The sequence below is a fragment of the Hirundo rustica genome, chromosome 9, assembly GCF_015227805.2.
Source record: "Hirundo rustica isolate bHirRus1 chromosome 9, bHirRus1.pri.v3, whole genome shotgun sequence".
In the NCBI taxonomy this organism is placed as follows: Eukaryota; Metazoa; Chordata; class Aves; order Passeriformes; family Hirundinidae; genus Hirundo; species Hirundo rustica.
In genome coordinates this window covers 1,917,473-1,942,196 of record NC_053458.1, presented here as the reverse complement: position 1 = coordinate 1,942,196, position 24,724 = coordinate 1,917,473, and the positions used below count along the sequence as shown (strand labels likewise).

Sequence of the window (24,724 nt, the reverse complement as noted above, 5' to 3'; positions counted from 1 at the left end):
CTGAGGGAAGGTGGGATAAGAATGGATTTCTTATCCCACTGCAGGGATCCATCCACGTGCTCGTGGCAGGTCTGGGCTGTGCTCAGGGAACATCCCAAAGCTGGGGAGAAGTGAAGGTGGTGCTTGCCCCAGGCAGGATCATGGAATCCTGGAACGGGTGGGGTTGGGAAGGACCTTAAAGCCCAACCAGCCAGTTCCACCCCAGGGACACCTTTGGGTGCTCCAAACCCCATCCAGCCTGGCCTTGGACACTTCCAGGAATCCAGGGACAGCCACAGCTTCTCTGGGCACCCTGTGCCAGGGCCTCCCCACCCTCACAGCCAAGAATTTATTCCTGATATCCAACCCAAACCTCCTGGCTTTCAGTTTGACACCATTCCCCCTTGTCCTGTCACTAAATGTCTCTGTAAAAGTTTCCCTCCATCTTTCTTGAGCGTATATTGAAGGGAGAGGCAAACTCCTGTTTTAGTCACTGGAGTTTCACCACCACCGAGATGTGCGCTGTGGAAGTTGCAGAGAAAGGAGCCTGTTCCTTCCCGGGAGTTTGTACAGCCTGGGCTGTGCCATAAACCTTGTCCAGGCCCCACAGGTACAGCACACAATAAATATTATATTCTGGAAGCGTTACTGATTAGCAAATTTGACTCTCATCTCCGCTCCTCTTCATCACCCAACTGTTGAAACCTTTTTCCTCTGCCACCTCCCTGCTGCTGACATTTAGTCAGAAATCACACGGACTCACAATCCAGCAGAGGAATTCTCCCGGATTTCCCATCTAAACCTGCTCTCTTTCCGTGTTTCTTCCTTGTTTGGCAGCTTTCTTTGGTTTTTCAGAGAGCAGGAAACAATCAAATGGCCTAGGAAATAAAAGTACAAGCCACAAATCCCCTCAAAAGTTTGGAGATGCCAGAGAAAGCAAAGCTTTGACTTTGGAGAGTTCAAGCAGAGCTGCTGCTCTGTGGCTGAACCATCTCCCACGGCACCTGTTCCTGAGCTGGAGCTATTGTCAGAAACAGGTAAAATGAACTTCCCGGCTTCTAATCCACCTGGAATGCGGCAATTAGCAGCGCTTGGGCCGGATCCCGCATTCCTGGGGGATTACCGGCCCCTTTGCTGCAGCTGATCAGCATTCAGAGCGCTGGCAGCTCCCACACCTAAACACGGATTTACATACGGGATTAAAAGGCGTTTGTGCCCCAAAAGCTTCGTCAGAGGGGCGGCTTCTCCCGGGGCTCCTGCCAGCACAGGCACGCAGGTCTTGGCTTGTCTCAAACCCCGACAGGGGCTTTCATGTGGGAGCTACAGCTTCTCCTCAAAGCCTCGGAAACTCCTGCTTGGATCAAGCCAAGCACACGCTGAGCTGGGCACTGGAAACCTCAGAGGAGAAAACGAGGCTCAATTCCCATTTCTTTAGCGTCTCAAGGAGTCGGCATCCACTCGTCTTCCAGGAGGTCACGCCGGCGTCCCAGTAAAACTCATTTTAAAGGCTGTTAAGTTCACCACATGAAAGTGGTTTCCAAGCAGATTTCCCAATTAAATCCCAGCCTGCTCTGAGCGGCTCCAGCTCTACCTGCTGCCTTTTGGAAATGAGCATCTCCTCCTCCAGCGTTGGGGAAGGAGGAACGGCTTGCTAATAATATTCTGCATTTTGAAATAATGACTTAATCTGGTGCCGGGTGAGTTCTGCGGTGATTATCTTACAACTGAGCCCTATTCAGGTTTCAATTTCTATTAAATAAGCTAAATCGACAGCATTAAACAGTTGCCTGTTTATTCTTTTTAGCAGGAAATGAATTTAAAAGAGACGCAGCCACCCGTGAAGAGCTGTTGAAAGCAACGATTGATGGGAGGGAGGAGGTGGTTTCTCACCAAAACCTTGAAAAAACAAACAAACTGGGCATAAAAAATAAAAAATAATCACTTTTAAAATGGGGCAGATTTAGCTATGAGCATTTCTCTCTCTCTTTCCCTGCTGGTAAACCGTGGCGTGCAGAGGGAATGCCACGAGGGAGAAAGAGAAATGAAAATATGATCCCATAAATATTTAATTCTGTAAGGAGAAATAAGTGAAGTTGGTGGTAAAAAGGGGGCTGGTGGCAGCATGTGAAGCTTTTCGCTCCCAAGTTTTTGGCTGAGGTTCCCTTTGGCTGGGGGAGCCTGGAGCAGCCAGGAGATCTCCCATGGGGACTGGGGTTCATTGCTCCGAGAGACTGGGAAAAGCCTCATCCCTGTGTGCTCCTACACAGCCCCGTGGCACAGGGATTTCTCCTGGGATTTCTCCTTCCCTGTCTGTCCCCTCATACCACCAGCTCCTGCTCCAGCTCTTTGTTCGGGAAAGCTCCCAGTTTCCCATCTTTAGAAAGGTGAAGAGCTCTCCCTTCAGCTGCTCCTGTCCCACAAAAGGGGTCATGGAAGGAGAAGCTTTTCCTCCTTCCTTCCATCCCATGCCAGTTTATTTACAAAGAAATAGCTCTGAACTGGAATGAGAGCCCATTTACATCTGCCACACTGGAGGAATTGTTTGGGATCTCGTCATCCTTAGGCAAAGACAATATTGGAGCCTTTTCCAGGAGAGAGTGAGCTTTGGAATATTTTTATAACTGTGAGTAGGATTCAGCTTGAGTGGTCATTCATTCTGCAGAGCTGATAAGAGAATGGTGCTGTCACTGCAGCTTCCCTGGAATGGGTCTTCCCAGAGCCCCCATTCCAGCCTCCTCCAGAGGCACAGGGACGTGTCCTGGCTGCGGCTGCAGCTGAGGGCACTGGGGCAGGGCTGCAGCTCGTTCCTTTTGCTGGTTCTTCCTCCCAGGATCTCTTCCCTCGGTCCTTCAGCTTCCAAAGAAAACCATGACTGTGAGGTTTTGCCTCTTTTCCTTTTCCTTTCATGGCCTATCAGCTCTGGCAAACGAGTATAAAGCCCTGGAGCTTGGGAACCATTTCCAGACACCCACGATCCCAATCTCTGAGCTCCCCACAGCCTCTGTGGGGCACAGCACTTCCCAGCCCCACGGTGCTCCCTGGAACAAACATTCCCTGGAGAGCCTGGCAGCAGGAATCAGGATTTTACGGCTGAAGATTCAGCTGGGATTTATCCTCAGCATGCAAAGGGATATCAAGGATCACATCCAGCACCCTTCCCCTGGGATGGCCTGGGGATGCAAAATGACTGTGGAGGGTCCAGACAAGGGATGGGAGAGGTGCAGTGTTTGGGACTGCGTGTCCTGAACTTCCTGGAGATCCTGGTGTGGGCAGAACATTCCCTGGAAAGGGGTGGACAACAGGTCCAGCACAGGAGGAGGAAAATGCAGACAGTGGAAAGTCTACAGGACATCCAGAGGTGCAGCCAGGCGGCTCATGGAGCCTCACTGACAAATCCAGGCTGAAGCTGCCACCCTGGCACGTCCTTCCAGGCAGGGAAAGGACCTGGCTGTGAGTCCTTCGAGGGAAAATCTCGGTGATGTCCCAGGGAGGATTGGACTCTTGGGCAAACTACATCCCAAACAACAATAAACCCAACCAAACGTGGGGAAAACCAAGTGGATCGAGGCCTCCTGCCTTTGGCCCCAGTCCTTCAGAGATTCCAGATCCTCCTTTGAAATCACTGGACGCGAATTCGATACGTGCGCTGAAAGGGGAAGAATTACGGCTTTCACATTCATGCACAATTTACCTTTCTGTTTTCCTTTATCATCTGGGGGATACGGGGTAAATCAAGCTCCCCCGATGGGGCTCAGGGTTCTGATTCCATTTGTGGGGTCCTGTTAGTAGCAGGGCAGTAAATTACTGCTACTTTGTTTGAAAATTTTTTTAGCCACAGTACATTAGCTCCTTTTGTTTGCTTTTCCAGTGACGGAGCGCGCGTTTTTATTTGAGAATTTGTGTTTCATGAATGTCTCATTTATAAATAATACAGGGTGTGAAATTTGAAGGTCACAGAACGCAGGCTGAAAATGAAACCGCCCTGGGTAACCCTGAGCTTTCACGGCAAAAATCTTCCACAAAAAGCTTCGCTTGCATTGGGTTTTTTATATAATCTGAGTGTGTGCAGTGAATATTGACCATTATACATAAGGTAACTATATATAATAACCTTTTCCTGGCTCATCCAGCTATCTTTGTTTATTTGAAAGATTGATAGATCAGAGGGTCAGGGGACGTGTTTTATTGTACGTTTCTGTTCCAAATTTCCTGACATTTTTTGGTTGGGGAAAAAAAAAAAAAAAAATAGGCCTTTAAAAGGCACAGAAAGGGCTAATAAGAACCAGATCCTAAAGTGATGCCATGTCAAAATGTCAGAAATAACAGCTTTTCTTTGACTCCACAGCATTAATCTTGAGGCACATACCTTTCCATACACCCTCCCTTTAATGCTTGGGTTTTTCTTTGCGGCTCTTTACTGCAGAGCAGCTTCTAAAGTGGCAACAAAATCCCTTGATGGTTTTCAGTAGTTGGCTTTATAGCTGGATGTGGACATTTGTTTACCTATGCCAAATAATTTTTTTTTTTTTTTTTTTTTTTTTGGTGATAAAGTTTAGAGGTTTCCTACTTGGGCTATAAAACTGGTTCCTGAGTAAAGAAAAGCTTCATTTCCCCTCAAAGTGACCTCTGAGACATCTGTCCTTAAACCTCAGCGTTGTCTGATGAAAGGAAGGGCAGAGGCAACTCTCAGATGCATTCAAGAGTTCATGGAGGGCAGTGAGTTGTCCAGTTCCCACCCAAAAGCAGTGGGATTCAGGTTCCAGATAATTTTTTGGGAAGCCTGGTTTCCCTCCACAAGCCCGGCGCCGTCTCTAAGCTGCCAATCATCAGAATATAAAAATTAATTCAGAGAACCCCAGTGACAGTCACAGGTGGAGATCTGAAAAGCCATCAGGCCTGGAGCTGTGCCCTGCCTGGCTGAGGTCAGGGAGTTGTCCTGGGTGGCACTGAACCCTCTGGATGGAGTGTGGGAAGGGAAAGAACTGGACAGAACTTCCATGTGCATCCCAAATTGACTCCTCTGAGGAGACCACTGGAAGTAAAGCTGGGCAAGATAAGGCAGCAGAGGGTTTCCTTTTGTCCCAAGACTGCAGATATTGGATATTTCCACGTGATTTTCTGGACTTCTTTAATCCTGATATTCTTCAAGAGTTGCCAGATCATGACTTGAGTGCAGCATGACTGCAGATACTGGATATTTCCACATGATTTTCTGGACTTCTTTAACCCTGATATTCTCCAAAGGTTGCCAGGTCATGACTTGAGTGCAGCATCTCTTCCTTCCCACTGTCATTCCTCTTGTTTATTCATTTCAAAGTAGTGAAATTCCAAGTGGGAGTTTTGCTTTCACTGCTTTTGATAACAAGGTCTGGAGGTGAGACCCACGGGGAGTTATCTTCCTTTGTGAGTTCCGGGCAGATCCAGCAATCCGTGGTGAATCCTTTTTCCAAGGGATGTGTGTGGCCACGCTTCCATCAGAAATCCTGCTGCCTCCTTCCTTTCCATGGAGCAGCCAGCAAGTTTCTCCAGCATCTTCACTCTGGGTGGGCTCTGTGCTGTTGACCTTCTCCAAAGACAACCATTCCATCTGGAAGATTTCCAGTATTTGTGAGTATGGAGCACGTCCAGGTGTGGCACCACACTGGACTCACGAATAATCCAAGACTCCAATGAATGAAAATTCAGCCTCCTCCGAGATGCTTTTGGGCATTTTTCCAGCGCGTGCCGTGCCGAGGAACCAGGGAGCTGCCAAACCTTTCGGTTCACAAACAAAATTCGAGGCCAGGTTGGACAGGGCTTGATCAGCCTGGGACAGCGGAGGGGTCCCTGCCCATGGCAGGGTTTGGAATGAGCTGATCCTTAAGGTCCCTCCCAGCCCAAACCATTCCAGGATTCCATAAATGCAATGGAATTTGCGTTTATGGTCAGGTCCAGGTCGGGTTCTGCTTTCTGTGCTGCAGTGCAGGTTCGAATCTTCAAATCCAGAATTAAAGCCACTTCTGCAGGCCAGCAGCTGGAAAAGGCGTCCCCACAGCTGCTTGAGGAAAGGTCTGGAGGTGTTTGCAGAGAACTGTGTTGTTGCCCATCTGCAATGGAAGGAGCTTGGCTCACCAGCCTCTCCTGTGCACCTGGATTAAAGCTGGTTTAGGCTTGAGCAGAGACTTTAATTTTAGCTTTTCTTTGAATATTCCGAAAGATCAGAAGGGCAGAAAGAGAAGGATAAATGAAACAACAACTCTTCTCATAAAATGACCCTTCCAAGGGTCTAATCCTGCATCCCCATCGTGCTTTAAACACCTTGTGAAATCAGAAACACGCGGCGCTGGGGGGGAAAGGTCTGGCTGTGGCCAGCAAAATCCTCCTGCAAGCCAAGAGGGTGTTACGGGCTCTAAGATGCGTCTTTGGTAATTTAAGATGGAGTAACCATGTGGTCACAGAGCAGATTAACATTCCTTGGCCGGCCAGGACGAGCTTTTATTTTGAAAGCCACCTGGGTTCCACTTAGAAGTGGTAGAATAGTGGAGGATTTATTAGGACTGGGCAGGCTCCTATTTAACAATGTCGAGGCAGAGCCGTGGAAATACAGACACTTTTCTACTTTGGAGACGCGCAACGCTCTGCAGCTCGTCCTTGCCCAGCTGTTGCTGCTCTGTAACATCAAACCAGCGCAGAGTTTGGCCATGGAGGATACCTAATATTTGGGTTTTATATGCAGTGTCTCCAATTTATGCGCTCAGAATCATGAGGATGACTTATGATGTGTTGTGTTTGCCTTGGCAGTGGCTCAAACCCAGAAATATATTTCAGGCTTGGCTTTCCAGATATTATCTCAAGTCATTTAAAAGTTCATTATAGGGCACCCGCTAGTGCTGCTCTAGTAAAGGGGCTGTCAGCATTTTTCAAGGGTTTATAACTCAGCCATTAAAAAAAAACCTCTCTGTGGGCTGAAACTTGGCATTCAGGGTCTAGACCCAGCAGTAAATTGTTTTTACAAATTAAAAAAAAATCAGTTTGACTATTATTAAATTATAGGTGGGCTAAATTTTATTTAGGGCTCTTTCAGGCTATTCTCCCGTACTTCTGTAAATTAAAACGTTTCCCTAATGTTTTTACGGAGTGCTGCTCTAAAATACGGACAGGCTTTTGTTCTGCGCTCGAAACCCCGAGATTCAACTTAAAATATAATAACAGCTCTTATCCCAGCATAGCACTTTTCACCTTCAAAGTGCTTTATGAGCATTATCTCATTAATGCACATAGCAGCCTCCCCATGATGTAAGAGGGATTATTATCCTCACTTTATGGCCGGAGACATCGAGCCAAAAGGTTTAAGGCTGTTTTTAAAAGGCCTTAGTTGCACAAATCCCGTGTGAGCTTTGATTGGCTTTGGGTGTCTACTTCCCTTTGGCTCTTCTAAAAATCACAACTGAGCTGATTCACCCAAGGCTGCTCCGAGCCAGGATCCAACTCAGACTTTCCAAATCCTGATGCCACCAGGCTGGATCATTCCCAGCTCACAAAAACTGTCCTTTTTTTCTCTAAGAAATCATTCTTCAGGTCAGAGGGAGTCAACTCTGTCTGGAGAGCTCCTGGATGGCAGGAGAGGCTCAGATGAATTTGGGTGAGATGGTTTGGGTTGGATTGGACCTTAAAGCTTGTCCCATTCCACCCCTGCCAGGGGACACCTTCCACCATCCCAGGTTGTTCCAGCCTGGCCTTGGACACTTTCAGAGATCCAAGAGCAGCCACATCTTCTCTGGCAGGGCCTCACCACTGTCACAGGGAAGAATTTCTGTTTCGATGGGCTTTGGAAGGTGAGAGACACAATAAAAATACAACTGGGCTTCTCTCCAGCCCCTCCACACCAGGCAGGCGCAGCAATGGATGAGTTTGGTGCGTGCCAGGGGAAGGGATGCTCACCATGTTGTGTGCCTCCGTAGCAATCCAAGGTTTTTGGGGAGCTCATTTTCAATTCCAAAACTGCTTTATCTGTGAGAAACATCTCCCAGAGCTCCCAAAGGCTTCAAACCTGCCCTGTTTAAATGAGCTGCTTGGTTTGGTTTACGATTTGGATGCTAAAATTACGGATTTGAGGACTAATCTGGGGTGAATTTAGCAGATGAATTTGTTTTAGTGTTTCTGCAGCAGCTCATGGAGGAAGGTGGAGAACAATTAGAGGAGTCAGCAGCTCCTGAGGCCACTTGTGCTGGTGCTTACAGCGAAGTTGCAGCCACGCTTTTTCACTGATTACGATTTCTACTGATACTTCAAACACCTTTTCCAGCCTTGGGAAACCTGCCCTACATCCTCACGCCTTTATTTGCCTCTCCTGTGTTCCTCAGGACCTTTAAAACTTTCTATTCACCGTGCTGTGTGTCAGCCAGCCCATCCCAGGGCTCTTTTCTCTCCCTGTTAGGCTGGAGATGTCTGAGGCAGCCTCCGGAACATTATCAGGAATTATACGAGTGGCTGCGGTACAGAAACGTTACGTCGGGTAATTAACTGCGGTTCTCCGGTCCCAGGCTGTTAGTGGGGCTTTATTAAACCCAGATTGTGCAGAGAGCCCAGGAGCCCATGGGCTGGCTGCAGCTCTGCTTCCCAGGGAGGGCGTTGGGATGGCAGGACAGAAACATTCCTCAGGATGGAGCTTGGGGAGACGGTCCTGGAGAGCTGAGGAGCCATTGGACATCCCTGAGAGAGACTTTAGAGCCTGTTGTGTGTCCTCCAGGGCTGGGATCTCTGCCCTTTTAGCCCCATCCACAGATTTCCTAAATAACTGGATCCATGGGAGTGTAGGAACAGCTGTATTTTCATGGAATCATGGAATGTTCAGGCTGGGAAAGGCCTTTAAGATCACCAGATCCAACCAGCACCACGTTCACCATTAAACCACATTCCCAAGTACCACCTCCACGTGTTTTTTGAACATTTCCAGAGACGATGACTCCACCGCTGCCCTGGGCAGCCCGTTTCAACACTTTACAACTCTTCCCACGAATTTTTTTCCCCTGATACCCAATCTAAACCTCCCCTGGTGCAACTTGACGCCGTTCCCTCTCATCCTGTCCCTTGTTCCCTGAGAGAAGCGTGGTTTCACACCTGCAGGTTAGAACTTAATTGAAAAAATACACGTGGAAAAAAAAAATACCTGTGGGCAGGGCCTGGGTGCCAAACATTTGTCCCAAATGGCTCCTGGGACCAGGTGAGGACAGGGACGCCTTTGTTCAAAGTGCTGTGCAAACACGGGGTGAGTTGTGTGCTAAACAGATTAAAAACAAAGGCAAGAGATACGGCTCTCCACAAACCATAATGAAGGGAGGAGCTGGGCAAGCCAAGATTACAGGGAATAATTAGGGAAGTGGCTTACTTAGGCAAGGTTGGGTGGCTGAGCTGGTTTGGAACGTGCTGGAGAGGTTTTTTCCACACTTTTAGGGAGGTTTCTTGCTGGAGTTAACTGCAGGTGGACTTGAGAGTGACGGAGCACAAGCAGCACAGCACCAGTTCGGGGATTCTCCATCCCTGGAAGTGTCCAAGGCCAGGTTGGACAGGGCTTGGAGGAACCTGGGATGGTGGAAGTTGTCCCTGCCTGTGGCACAGGGTGGAACTGGGCGATCTCCAAGGTCCCTTTCAATCCCAACAATTCTGTGATTCCGACTTTGCTGACCGATTCTGGCTTTTCTTGACCTCCTGGTTTGGCTCAGAGAGTTCAGGAGCCAGACACAGTCGTGATTCTTTATTCCTTGGGCACCCTGCTGGGACAGCCAGCAGCTGATGATGGCTCTGGCCACCAAGGACCACCTGGAGATGAAAGAGGATCCCATTCCCCATCCCCAATCCATCTCCCTCCCTGCCTTTAAGGGATTTAGTGAAATGGGGAATACAGTGAACTAAGAACGGGGCTCTTCCTGAAGGATGCTCAGTGAAATAGCCCCTGACAGGAGGCAGTGCTCAGGGGTGGATTAGGAGAGATTCATCTGGTAATTTTAATTTAATTTTATTTTTTTGTGTCATGAGCCATATTTCAGATTGGAGTAGAATCTTCAATACTCTTAGCCATGGGAATGCTGAGTGAGAATAAAGTCCCCTTTCCCAGATTTGACCCTTATTCCTTGTCTCTGCAGTTGGTGCTTACAGAATCATGGATAACACGCTATCTGCTCTTCCTGTGAGTCACTAAAAATGGCTTGGAGACAGGATCACAGAATCCTGGGGCGGTTTGGATTGGAAGGGGTTGTAAAGCTCATCTCATCCCATCCCCTGCCATGGGCAGGGACACCTTCAACCATCCCAGGCTGCTCCAAGCCCATCCAGCCTGGCCTTGGACACTGCCAGGGATCCAGGGGCAGCCTCAGCTTCTCTGGGTAACAGGATTTTCACTTCTGAGTGATTCCTTTCATATATTCCTATATTTGGTGGATTCTGGTGTGAGCAGAGGCAGGTCAGCATCAAAACAAACAGCTGGAGCGCTGAGATGCTTTTCACGTTTATTGGCCAGGAAAAGGAAACGAAAAAAGAGCAGCAGTGTTTTTTCTGAGCTAAATGGAGCCAGATAGGAGATGTTGAGACAGCAGATATCCACCTTCCTTCTGTCTCTCTCTCTTGGGTTTTTTCTTTGAGATTCAGGTGGTTTTAGAGTCTTTTTGCCCTCCGCAAAGCTCTGAGCCAAACGCGAGAAAGAGATGGAGTCCTCAGGTTCTGATTTTTCCAGGTTGCGCGCTTCGTTTATTGTTTCTTATCTTACAAATTTCTCAGTGCCCAACAAAGGTCTGTGCAGCTGCTCGGGCATCTGGCGACTCCTCCCTGCACTGGGCTGTCTCTATCTTTTATACTAATTGCTACGTATTCTTTATTTATCATTATTTGCCAATACCTATCACTTATACTAAACAAGTCATCTCTACTTTAACCCAATCTCTTTAAACTATTTTATGCCACCGTCACTATAGAAAATACAGTAAGAGAAGAAGAAAAAAGCAGAAAACAACACCCCAAATCCTCCATCTTACCCCCATTCACTTCAATACTAAAAACCCAAACCTACTGTTTTCGCACCCTGTAATAAGCTAAACTCCTGTCTTTCACGCTCTTGTAGCTTGCAATCCTTCCCGCAGTGCAGGAAGCATTTCCCATAGACTAAGATCAAAGCCAATGTCCCTCTAAGCTCTAAGCCAGAGTCCCAGACCCCCCTGTCCAAGTCTCTAACCCTCCAAAGCAGCCAAAAAAATGCCCTAAACTCCAACATCTCTCAGATACAAGCAGGACCTTTCTCCACAATGACATTCCCTGCTCTGGAGCACTTCACCATTCCCCTTCTTTCCCCTCCCACCCCAGATTATTTCCTGACGCTGGACGAACCCATGAACAACATCACCACCACGCTGGGCCAGACGGCGGAGCTGCACTGCAAGGTCTCTGGGAACCCCCCTCCCACGGTCAGGTGGCTGAAGAACGACGCTCCCGTGGTGCAGGAGCCCCGCAGGATCTCCTTCCGAGCCACCCCCTACGGCTCCCGCCTGCGCATCCGCAACCTGGACACCACCGACACCGGCTACTTCCAGTGCGTGGCCACCAACGGCAGGAGGACGGTCTCCACCACCGGGGTGCTCTTTGTGAAGTTTGGTGAGTTTTCTCCTCTCGAACCCTCACAGGTTTTGATTAGGAGAGGGTGTTTACCCTGGGGGGAGCAGCGCGCTGGTGTAGCGGCGTCGCGGAATTGCTCCGGGTTGGGAAAGCCAAATTTGTTAAAGTTGTTAAACTCAGGTTGTGCAGAGAGCCCAGGCTGAAAATGGGCTTCCCAGGGAGGGTGTTGGGATGGCAGGGCAGAAACATTCCTTGGGATGGAGCTTGGGAAGATGGTCCTGGGGAGCTGAGGAGGCGTCGGACACCCCGGAGAGAGACTTTGGAGCCTCTTGTGCGTCCTCCAGGGCTGGGATCTCTGCCCTTTTAACCCCATCCACAGATTTCCTAAATAACTGGATCCATGGGAGTGTAGGAACAGCTGTATTTTCATGGAATCATGGAATGTTCAGGCTGGGAAAGACCTCCAAGATCACCAGGTCCAACCAGCACCCAGCACAACCACCATGTTCACCATTAAACCACGTCCCAAGTGCCACATCCATGGTTTTTGAACAGCTGTCGGGATGGTCACTCCACCACTGCCTAGGGCAGGCTGTTCCAACAGTTTTGGAGGAGAAATTTTCCCGAATATCCAATCTAAACCTCCCCTGGCCCAGCCTGAGGCCGTTCCCTCTGCTCCGGTCCCTGTTCCCTGGGAGCAGATCCCAAATCCCCCCGGCTGTCCCCTCCTGTCAGGAGTTGTGCAGAGCCACAAGGTTCCACTGAGCCTCCTTTTCTCCAGGCTCAGCCCCATGAATGTGGTACCTGGGTAGATTCAGACCAGAGGAGAAAAACTCCTTTAATCTGAGCGACCTCTGTGTCTGGGGAGTGAGAAACTTCAGCTTGCACCGCAGGCCGAGGGCCTGAGATGAGACACATTTCTACCTGTCAGGGAAAATAAGCACTCATTCTTCCAAGTTTATATTGAGATAACTGCCTTCAAAGCTGAGCTTACCACTCAGAAGATTCCAAACAAGAAACAGGTTTTGTGTGTCTTCTCCTCCTCCACTGTCAGGGAGAAATAATTCACTGAGATGAAGATATTTGCACACAGTCCTGGTTAATCCTCTTTGGAGCTGGACAAATAGCATGCAAGGAGTGATGGATGCGATGAGTTTCATCATGTTGTTTTGGTTTTTTTTCCATAAATCTCCCATGTTTTCTGATTTCTGATAAGAAATCAATCACTAGGCGTTCTCCTAAGGCAGTTTCAAGGGGAGGGCGAGTCGCTCACCTGTTTATTGTCCTCGTGTCATGTTCTTCAGCCAATACAGGCTTGTCTTTGGTGCTGAGGGACTGCCACTCCTCTGTTCAGCTACATAAACCACAGCCAGCACCACAGACTGGGGCTTTTATCTTTTAAAAGGTTTTCAAAAGCTTCCTGCTTGCTACCCTCGCCGTAACTCATCCTGCTGTTTTTCTTCTGTCACTTTTCCAGGTCCCCCGCCAACAGCAAGCCCAGGATCCTCGTAAGTCCTTTCATGTCTCTTCTGTGGGTTCATTAATCTTGCATTTCAGCAGTCAGAAGTTCATTCGTCATTCGCTGTGACAGGAGCACTTTTACATTCTGCTTTTTAAGTCAGATAGGATGGTGATTTATTAGAACCGAGTTATCTGTCTCGCACTTGTATTTTCATGTTATCGTGTCAACTCCTATTTCTTACCCCAGACTTCTTAATTTCCAATATTATTACCTTTAGATCCTCCGGTGCCTTCAGTCTGGGAAGTGATTTCAGTGCACCTACAGCTACTTCATCCATGTCACAGCCCAGCCTGAAAATTATTTATCACTACAAGCAGATTTTACTACCTGGGGGCTTCTTGCTGATTTTTAAGGGTCGTAAACTGTGTCTGTCTCTGTGTACCTGCATTAACAAACTGGCTGAAACCTGAGGGTTTGAAGATTGAGCAGGTGGGTGGGAGCAGGGGCTGTTTGCACCACAGCTCCCCGTGTCCTGGAGCTCAGGTTTGGCTCCTGCTGCGGGGTCTGAGCACTCCCCACCTTGTATTTTGGCAATGGAGCTTCTGTCTTGGGCAGTTTTTGGGAATATTCACTCCTATGTCCAGTTTTAAAATATCTGATCAAACCTGCTCAGCGCATTGTTGTTCCCGAGCGTGATCCCCAGCTGTCCTGAGGTTTGAGATCAGTTTTGTGGTGTTGTGTCCGGCTTATTCACATCTCACACTGCGGAAAAACATTGCAAATCCACCTCTCCTGGTGAGGGGAGGGAAACACAGAACCAACTAAACCAGAAAACGAATCCGTTTAATGCAATTAATGCCATTAAAAGGGACGGAAAACCCGGGGAATGTGAATATTCCTGGCTCCTTATGGAAGAGCTTCCACGAATTATTGCAGAGGATATAAAAGAGGAGAAGCATCTGACCACAAAAGGATGTTGTAGGATGCCCTCTAATGGAACAGCCTAAAATGTGGTTTTATCTTCCCTTGTGGAGGTGCCTGGCGTGGAATCCTGGAGTTTGTTTGGGAAGGGCAGCACTTTGCTGGGCTTTCAGCTCTGTTTGGTGATGGTGGGGCTCTGGGGAGGGAAGCTTCCTGGTGCTGTGGGATTTGGGGGCTGTTGGGCTCTCCAGAAATTTGGAGACTTAATGAACAAGGTGAGACAATGGGGGATTTGTGCTGCTCCCACCTAGTTCAGGGTTACTGAAGTTTGTGGGGTTAAACAGCACATCCTTGGTGGTCAGAAATCACATATGAGCACAGAAAGCAGAGAGCTGGGCTGGAATTTCACTGTCTAAACCACTCAGGATTGCCTCACTCTTTTAAAAAATGCATTTGGGAATCTTTTTTTCCCCATTTTTTTTTTTTTTCTTTCTGACAGGGGTTTGGAGTTTTTTTGCTCCTCTTCCAAAAGAAAAGAAAAAAAAAAAAGAAAAAAAAAAAAAAAAAAAAAAAAAAAAAAAAACAAACAAAAAAAAAAAAAAAAAAAAAAAGACCACAGCTTAACCAGCTAAAATACACACAAAGGATGTGAAAAGGTGAAAAAAAGGGAGGTGTCCTCTTTAATAGTTGATTTTGTAATTGTGCCTTATAATTTTGTGACCAAAAAAGAAATTTAGTCACACTTCAGTTGCATGTTGTGAAATGCAGGAGGGAAATTGCCTCGAATTCTGGTTCTTTGTGTTTGCTGTCCTTCAGTGCAAAGGATTGGATTGTGCGACTCACTCACGTGTAGCCTTCTCCCTGTTCAACCTGAAAAATGAATTTGTAGCTATGAAATTCATTTCTCTGCTTTTTTATTTTTTTCCCGTGGAAACCAAGCTGATCTGTGCCAGTTTTCAAACTCCAGGGAGAGAGATGAGGTACCTGGCTGACCTCCCTCATCATCCTCACTCCGGGGGAAACACTTTCCTTGGGAATAATCTAGAAACTGGGTCATAAAATTCAGAACAAAACTGATGGCAAGTTCCTGGGCCTGCTTTCCCCATGTCACCCATGAGTGGAAGGTTCTGTTCATTTCCAGATTTCATTGGGGGATCGTGTTTTCAAAGGTATCCACACACTCAGCACTTTTCCTTCCATAATTTATAGGTGCAGAGCTCTGCCCCGACGTGATGGCAGAAAAACAGATGGGCCAAGTGTGAAATGATGATTTCTGTAAAAGGAGACAGGCAGGGATAGATAACACAGTAATTCATGGGTGTTATTTTTGCTGCTTTCCCTAAGCTGTCTCAGAGCCAGATTTGGAAATCAGTTCTGAGGCAAAGGCAGCAGGGCTGTCCCAAAGGAACCCAAGGGTCCTGAACATCCTTCCTTTAACTCTGCCCTCTTGGACAAGCTGTAAAACCCTTGGAATCATCTTCCATGATCCTGCTCTGCTCCTCTGACTCAGCTGGAAGAAGCTTCTTTTGTTAAAAAAAGAAAAATAATCCAACAAGCCCTACTGACTTTACAAATAAATGATTATTTTATCTTTGGGTGCTGCAGATGCAGGCCCAGCTCCAGGCTGCTCAGGGGATGTGGGGAGGGTGGGAATGCCCATGTCCCACACCTGGATGTGTCGCCAGGAGGAAGCCCTGGGCTCTCTGGAAGAGTTTCCAACACGTGGATGGTGCCAAGGGCACCTGCCCAGCAGGCTGGGAGGGGCAGAGAGGTCAGGGAGCTCTCACCACCCTCGGCTGATGAATCTCCTTTTATCCATGAATTCCTGAATGCAAATTGGGTTGAGTGAGTAATTCTGGGGAGATCAAAGGCAGCGTTTTGGTCGTTCACTCAGGTATTTGTGCGTTGCTCCGTGTGTTGTGCGCACAAACACATCACAGAATCCCAAAGGTTGGAAGGGCCCTCAAGGATCACCTCATTCCAAGCCCTGCCACTAAACCAGGAGCTTGCACTGCAGCCATTGCCCCTCAAAATTTCCCCAAAACACGGATTTTAAACATTATTTTTGAATTTCCTGTGCTGCCATGGACACCTTCCACTAAACCAGGAATTTGCACTGCAGCCATTGCCCCTCAAAATTCCCCCAAACCTGGATTCTGAACATCATTTTTGAAGTTCCTGTTCTCCACAACCCTTTGAAACTCACTTTCTATCCATCATCCATGGCAAGGCTGGTCCCTTAGGCATATAGGAGTGAGTGTCTTCAGCTCAGGTGTGGCTGCAGAGATCAGAACCAGAACAGAACAGGGCAGAGCAGATTCCCGGAGATGAGAGAATTTAATGTAACAATGGAGATGCTTCGGCCTGGGAAATGGTTCTGTGCCCAATCCTTTTGTTCTTTTTATCTCATTTTCCATTGTTCCCGTTGCCTGGAGCCTTGGCTTTGTGCTTATCCCAAACTTTACTCACTGCAGGAGAAATCCTGGGCACAAATCACTGAAATCAGAAGTGCTGGAGCAAGAACTTCCACAAGAGCTGCAGTGAGAAAGAAAAGGAAAATGCCAGTTTACAAGGGCTGGTGTAAAAATGAGCTGGAAAAACCCTGCTGGGGTGGAACCCAGTGGGAAGAGTGCAGGAAAATTCTATGTATTTATCATTTATTGCGTTGTGAGCATGTTCTGAAGAAGTTTAACCTGGGTGTGTATGGCAGGGATATATTCCCAAGTCGCGATGCCAATATTCCTCTGGAACAGTCCTTTTATTCTTCATGGAGCCTCTTCTATATATAAATATCCTAAATATGGCATTGTTTTGTTTTATTTAACCACTGGGAACGAGGAGAGGGGAAAAGAGGAGACAAGAGGGCTGTAATTTTAAGGAGCATCTGATTCATGAAACAAAAATGGGGTTTGCGATTCCCAGAAATAACTTGTGAAACCACAACCCCCCCCGGATTTTCCCATCTTTTTCAGTGATTGAGTCTTTTTTCTTTAATTCTTTTTTTTTTTTTTTTTAACTTTCAGCTAAACACATCTGGGTTTTTCAGTCAAACAGATCTTTTGTGCAGAGGCTCTGTGTGCCAGCACGGTTCCTGCAACAAGAAAATGTGTAAGCACTGGCCAGCATCCAGGTGAGGCCTGGCCAACTGCGTGTGTGATTGTGGATTTCAAAGAGGAGCACAGAGGCTTTTCTCTTTTGGCCACAGGAGGAAAAATTTAGAGAAGAAAAAAATGCTAATTAAGAGGCCAGAAGAGATTCGGTGCTCCAACAGCATCCTGAGAGCGACGTCCCTGCGCTCTGGCTGCCAGGCTTTGACTCCTGGAATCTTGGAATTCCAGCCTGCCCCGCATTTTGTGGCTGGCACAGAAACTCCCTGCTGCTGTTCAATGCTGGAAATTGTGAACGAGGACTGGACACAATTCCCAGGTGTTTTGGTGTGGGATTTTTTACAGTCCCACTGCGTGCTGGTGCTACAGCTCGTCCCTATGGCCTGTGGGACCTGACACAACCCCGAAGTGGGATACTACACACAGAGGCAAATATAAATATAAATATAAATATAAATATAAATATAAATATAAATAGAAATAGAAATAGAAATAGAAATAGAAATAGAAATAGAAATAGAAATAGAAATAGAAATAGAAATAGAAATAGAAATATATTTTGGGAGGGGGTGAAAAAAAAGCCTCACAAGGTGCAAGGTTGGAGTCTGAGCGGCTGATGCTGACACAAACCACGTTACGTCCTGCTGCATGACTTCATCCCAGGGAAAATAATCCTGCCTGGGTTTGCCAGGGGCTCAGGCAGGTTATCTGCTGGCCTTGTCCTCTCCACAGGGTCTTTGATGTTCTGCACCCTTATCTCTCCTTCCACCTTTTCCCTGGATTGTTCTGCTCTGGCTCTGGGGACAGTGAAGTGTCTGCTGAGGGAGCAGGATTTTGGGAGTCATGACTGGATTTCCCTGAGTGAGCAAAAAAGGACCGAAAACCTCTGGGTGAATGTGAGGCAGGGTTTAGGAAGCCACGGTTGTGTCTTGTGTGAAGTGAATTGGCTGCGGAGCATATTCCAGGGTGTTTTATCGACCTCGGGGTACTTAGGTAGCTAAATATACACCTTATCTGGGAGTCCCAGGCTCCTTTGCCTCTTTACCTCCCCTTATCTCCCAGACATGGGGAAAGCTGAGCCCAAAGTAAGATTTAAGGTGTGGTTGAAGGGCCTGAACTGGAGGTGCTGCAGCTGTAGGGCCACAGGGCACCTGGTGTGGGGGGATCAGCACAAACCATTGCAGGAGCAGCCTGAAACAGAAAAGAGAATGGAATTAGGGTGGGATGGGGTGGAAAGGACCTTAAAGTTCATCCAGTGCCAACCCTGCCACGGCAGGGACACCTTCCACCACCCCAGGCTGCTCCAAGCCCTGTCCAGCCTGGCCTGGGACACTCCCAGGGACCCAGCAGCAGCCACAGCTTCTCTGGGAATTCTATTCCAGGGCCTCCCCACCCTCCCAGCCAGGAATTCCTTCCCAATATCCAACTGGTCCTGTCTGCTGTGGCCCTGCATCACCCGCCGCTTTTCACGTTCTTTGCCACGAATTGGCCTAAATCGTGTTTTGTTAGGCTGTGGCAAGCCTCCAGAAAAGAGATTGGCCTGGAGCTTGGTGAAAGATCGACCTTAGAAAGTGCTTTTGACTCTTGAAAGGGTGCCTGATAACAGTTCCTGCAGATTTCAGCCGGAGCGTTCCCTTATCTGCGGGCAGCGCAAACAGAAACTCCTCCTGCCCGCACGCGGCGCGGCGGGAAAGGCCCGGCCCAGCCTGGAGACAGCGCTGCATTATCTGAAAACAAATTAATGACAGAGGCGTCAATATTGGTCTAAGCAGGCAGGGAGAAGGGAGTGAAGCGCATTAGAACCTGGGCATGGGTTTTCCTTCCGTGCAGGATCACCCACGGCAGCTACAGATAGATGGGAATAAGTGTTTGGGGTGGAAGTGGCCCTTGTGGAATGCTCCAGGCAGGGTTGGAGCAGTTTGGGATTTACATTTCCATCAGAAACGGAATCATTTCACAGCTGCACAGTCAATATTCCCCGGCCTGGCATGTGGGATTTGTGGCCAGCTCCTGGAGACTGAGGGAGCTGAGAGTGAGGATAACACTGAAAGAGGCATTTATGCTGTCATTCTATCTTTATTGCCTTTATTTATATATCAATGACTTTATTTATACTCATATTTATATATATATATCAAGACCTTATTGCCTTTTTTAACCCTGGATCCAGGAAACTCTCAAATCTCTCTCAGGGTCCTGGTTATTCGTTGGACTCAATGATTTTTCCCAGCCTTTATAAATCTACGATTCCAAGGGGACTGATAAGTAAAGTACAGATATAGGATAAATTTTCCTTTCTCCAATTGAATATCTCAGTTATCAATCTTTCCACAACACTGAAGAAATCCTGTGATGACATAATTTGACCCTGAGTTACAGGCTTTGTGCCTGTTTTCCTGATTTATTTAAAAAGGAGCAGAGTGAGGATAATTTTGAAGTTCTTGACAACAGAAAGGCAAAAAAAAAAAAAAAAAAAATCAGGAAAGGTTGGAAAGTTGCATTACTTCTGCTGGTCATTTCCTCCAGCCCGTTGTGTTCTTGGAGATATTCTTCAACTGTTGTAAAAAACAATAAATATCATTAAGCCCAGTTGGCAGTCTGGGTCTGACTAATAATAAACCCAGTCTCGTGAGTTAAACCAAACAGCCAAACCTGCCAAATATTGTTCCCATGAATGCCTTAATGTCACCCAGAGGCTTTTTTTCCCACTGCTCTCCCCGCAGAAGTTATCTGGGCTGGAGTTCATCCCCCCAGGACAGGGGACCTGTGTTCCTAAGCTCCACATTAAGGCTGCTTGGAAACAAAACTATCGGATTGGATCAAACGTTTGGAGCTTCCAAACTTTGCTTTTATTCCCTGTTGAAACGAAGCTGGGGCCATCAGAAAAGCAAAGAAAAAATGCACAGCCCCTAACCCAGCAGAGAGGGGAGGGAGATGCTGGCTGTGCTTCAGAGCAGAGGCGTAATCTGGTTTTCCCATATTTCATGTGGTCATTCCAGGTAACAGCTCCTTTGAAGCCAACCCCAAAATCCCTGGTGGAGCTGCTAAAAGCTTGCAGCAGCACTTTGGGCCAAACCACTGGGTTTTTTTTGTGAAGCGTTCCAGCGTTCAGGAGGCGGCGTTTGCTCTCGAAGACAGTTTTAGTCAAAAGCATTTTCTCGTTTGGCTGTAATCAGGAGGACATTTTAAGTGGCTTAGCGGGATTTCTTTGAGCCCGAAGGCTGTGAGGAAAGACCTGACAATATTGCAGTGACAACGGGCTTCAGCCATCCTGGCCTGGGTCAGCTTTCAGTCCTGGCTCAGCAGAGCCTGGCTTTGGAAGGGCTTGGCCCGAGTGTGTGCTGTGTGCTCAAAGAGGACAAATAAAAACCGGTGTTTTAGAGAATCTCTGATTCATGTGAGATAAAACCCGATTTTTGTTATGCTTGAGGCAGCGCAGGGAAATCACTGATCTGCTGTTTTATTTGTGTGTAAATCCAACCCTGTTCCTTCCTCAGTGGTCTCTCAGTGCAGAATTTCTAAAACAGAGGTGGGAAGTGTTATTTTGGGGACAAAATGGAAAATACGCCTCAGTCCCAGGCTTTGGGAGCTTTCTGTTCTGTTTTGGGGGGTTGCTGGTCTACCTTACACAGTTAAAAAATAAAATACAACAAAAAGTTAAGTTATTTGAAACCAAGGTCCTTGATTTCCCTCCCCACCAGCCTGTGGTGGGTTCAGAGTCATTCCAAGGATTCAGTGCTGCAGGAGAACACACAACTTGAGTTTCTCTGGTCCTCACTGCCTCTGTTGCCCAAAGTTTTACTCCTGCGGAAGGGTGGCAAGAGCTGTAGGTGGAGGAGGGAAGAAGGGAAATAATTCAATAGCTCGGGTGCTCATGGTGTAAAATGGTGTCTGGCTGTCACGAGTTCAGTGTAATGGAGTCAGAAAGCTGACAGATGAAATTATGACTTAATTACAATTTTCTGAAAGAGGAAAGGGAGCGTCTCTCCCGTGGAACAAGTGGGTTCCAAAGCCCTTGTTTGCCTTCAAACCCTGTAGCGTCTGGTGGCCGAGTGCTGCTCTGGAACTTTCCTGAGCCTTGGGAGAGGCTGGGTGGAAGGGTGGAATAAAGAACTGCTCACACATTTCAGAACCCACTTACAATATCTGAGGTCATCCCCGATGTACACGAGGCTCCCTGTGCCATGAGGCCTTTAATTACGAGGGAAATCCCATTTAAAGGCCTGTAATGTTTCTGTGGTCGCAGTAAAACCTCTCACACAAGCCAGCAGGAAAATCTCAGTGGGCAAACCTCCATCCCTGTCTCGTTTTGTTCTTTTACTTCAGCGCCCAGCTGATATTCCTTAAACAAATCCTCCTCTGCTCTTTTAATTTTGTGTCGAGGGGGAACCGAGGAAAGGAGGAGCCCTGAGGGATCTGCTGGAGGTTCAGCAGATCCAGAGCTCAGCTCTGGGCACTGCTTCAAGCAGGTTTTTGGTTTATCTGCCAGCCTCACTACCGGTGGGCTGGAAAATGAATGAAGGTGAAACATTTCAAGCGTTGCAGTAGTGAAAGCTCCGGTTGGTTGTGGTAGGAATTATTCAGGAGAACAAAAAGTAATAATAATAATAATAATTATAATTACAGGCTTGCAAGCGCAGGGCACTGGCAGGGGGAGAGGCAGCGTCTGTGGCTCTGTGGGATGGATTTGTTTCCTGTCCTCGGCGTTCTTTCACCCACACGAAAAGTCATCTCTGTCTGCACGTAAATCCTTTCTTTCCGTGGGCAGTTTGGGGTTCTCCTTCCCCTTCACACAGACTCGGTGCTCAGCCTTTGCTTTTAGCCTGGTGAGGCATCCCACATCCAGAGCTGGGTGCTGGCCCTGGGCTTGTCCCTGGAATTCTCTGTTCCAGCTGGGAGCTGGGGGCTGCAGAGCTTCCCTCCCTCACAGAATGATGGAATGGTTTGGGTTGGGAGAGACCTTAAAGCTCATCCCATGGGCAGGGACACCTTCCACCACCCCAGGGTGCTCCAGCCCGGCCTTGGACACTTCCAGGGATCCAGGGGCAGCCACAACTTCTCTGGGAATTCCAGCCCAGCCCCTCCCCACCCTCCCAGTCAGGAATTCCTTCCCAGTGTCCCATCCAAACCTATTCATTTTCAATTTGAATCCATCCCAAGCTCAACTTCAGTTTTTACCTCAGGTTTCTGCAGCCTTCAGGAGAACCAGTGTTGGGGCAAGTGTTTCTTCAGCCCAGTCAAGCCATTAAAAGTGGGAAAAGTAGTGACCCAAGGGGCTTCCATGATTTCAACAGGGTGTAAAAACTTGGGAATGAGTTTTCCTACAAGGATAACATCACTGCTCAGCCTGTGTGCAGTTACTACTCGCTCCCAGTCCGTGTAGCTGCATCACAAAGTGCAAGGGAGAAGATTATAAGGTGTTACATTATTTATCCTGATAATTAAAACCATTCCTGACGTTCCAGCTCTGGCTGTTCAAAGCAATAACCCGGGGGCCACCTCGGATACCTGTAAAAGGAGTTAATCATCCATTTCTGAGCGCGTCAAGTTTATTGATCTTGTTAACAGGAGAACACGCGCGGTTACCTGGGCGAGGAAGGAGAGCACTTACCATCCCAGCTGGGATTTGGATGCTCTTATTGGTGCCTGAGCCAGCCAGGATCAGTGCTCAGCAAAAACGAATCACCAATGTTACCCTGCTGTGGTTCTCCAGCCAAATTTCTCATGCCGGCGAATTTATTTTAAACAAATTTTCTTTCCCTCCTGGTTTTGCTCCAGATGAATGGACACGTTCTTTTCCCACAGTTCTGCCCGGCAATTAGCACCAAGAGCACTTTGCAAGCCAGTCCCCTTTCAAGGTTCACAGCTGGTTTAGAGGTTTGGAGGGCTTTTTTGGAAATCTCAGAAGATCCCTCGATGTTCTTTTGTTACTCCCACTGAAAACCAGCGGAGAAAATGACGTGGAAGTTTTTCACCCATCTCCTTTAAGGCTCACCGGTTTCCCACTTTTATGCTCTACCATTATTTAGATTTAATATGTACAGGAGAAAAGTCAGAATTAACCCTACAATGTCACATCTGAAGTCACTGGATTTCCTTTAATAAGCAGTTGCAGCTGGGATGTGGGGGGATTATTTCAGTTTTTCATTCAAGTTGCAGGACACTGGAGGTAAGATAAGGCTAAAAGCAGAGGTCTGTGACATACCCATAATTTTGTTAATGTTCAATTTAAAGCAAAAATCCTCAGGTTTAGAGAGAGGAGGGACCATTGCAGTCCCCACTGCTGTAGAACTTCTCTCTTTGGGTACGGCTCAGTTCTGGTGATTTTCAATTAACTGGGGTACATCTTTGAGGAAAAACCCCTGTCGTGTTGATTTTATCTTCCTTTAACGCCTGAAAATGCTTGTGCATGGGGTTAGATGCCCCTTTAGGATCCTAAATGTAAAACCACTTTTCCCTTTACAGCCCAGCTCTTGACTCTGCTCTGAGAGTTCTCTTTTCCGTAGGCTCCTGGGCATTGCCCCCTGCTCTGTCACCACCTCAGATCCTGGGTGTTTTGGGCTTCATTCCAGCCATTCCGCTGGTTTGTGAGGGAGGTTTGCAAGGCCAACAGCCATGGAGTGATTTGGGTTTTCCCAGGACGTGTGTGAGTATGGAAGCACATACAGCACATGAGCGATAATCCTGCAGAGATCACGGAGAGAGAGGTTTCTCCTACAGTTCTGGGATGGAAGTTGCCTCCACCTGCCTGTGTCTAAAAGATCTGGCTTTAGCAATTCCTCTCTAACGTCTTCTTTGGCTACTTTTGGAACAGAAACCGTTTTATTGCGTTTAAATGATAATTAATGCCTTCAACTCTGCCTTCTTGGTGGCAGTTCCACCATTTCCATCTCGCGAGAAACAAACACGAATTACAGCGGAAACTCTTCATCATGGACTTGAAAGCCTCATAAAGCCTCTTTTGCACCATTGGCAGCTTTGGTAGTTTTGGAAATCTCCTTGTCTGACTTTTGCTCCTCACGGTAATTTTTCAGCATTTATTTAAAATTTGGTGCTGTTGTTTTTTCTTCCTCGACGGGCACCAATCAGCCCAGGAGTGTCAGATGAGGATTTGCCCTTCCAGGAGTGCTCCCGTCTTTTGGAGACTGGGAAGGAGCAAGAGATAATGAGAGAAAATATTATTCCAGCAGTGCTGAAGGTGAGGGAAGGCTCTGGGGAGTGCTTGCTTTGCCCTGGGAGCTGTTTGGAGCATCAGGAGCTGCGGCTGTTTCAGGGTCTGATCTCAGCTGTGTGGGGATAAACCTGAGGAGCTCCGTGGGCTCCAGCTCTGGATTTTTCCATGAATAACGTGGATTGTTACTCCATCCTTGGCATTGCAGACAAAACAGGCCAATCGTGGTCTTGCCAAAATAAAGTTCCTTGGCTGGATCAAAGGAGCAGCAGGGTAGGAATATCAGGGTTTCCTTTGATTTTCAACTCTAAATGGCTCTGCTGCACGGATGGGGGGCTGTGCCTGCCCTTTAAATGATGTTTGGCTTAATCCTCGATTTTTTTTTTTTTAAATGCAGTTGCAAAATCCATGTTTTATATTACAAGACCACGATAAGAGTGTGTATTGATCTGAGAATTTCACTGACTCCCAGACAAAACCCAGCTTTTAAATTTGATCCAGTGC

At 47.5% G+C, this 24,724-nt stretch overlaps 1 protein-coding gene across 1 annotated transcript in view; it reads left to right on the top strand.

Moving 5' to 3' along the window:
* The window catches only part of ROR1 (receptor tyrosine kinase like orphan receptor 1), a 155,937-nt gene that overhangs the window by 108,183 nt on the left and 23,030 nt on the right, over nt 1-24,724 (top strand). The window contains exons 3-4 of the mRNA XM_040073515.2: nt 11,311-11,598; nt 13,037-13,067. Of these exons, the coding sequence (XP_039929449.1) occupies nt 11,311-11,598; nt 13,037-13,067 (319 nt within the window). The remainder of the gene's footprint in view (nt 1-11,310; nt 11,599-13,036; nt 13,068-24,724) is intronic.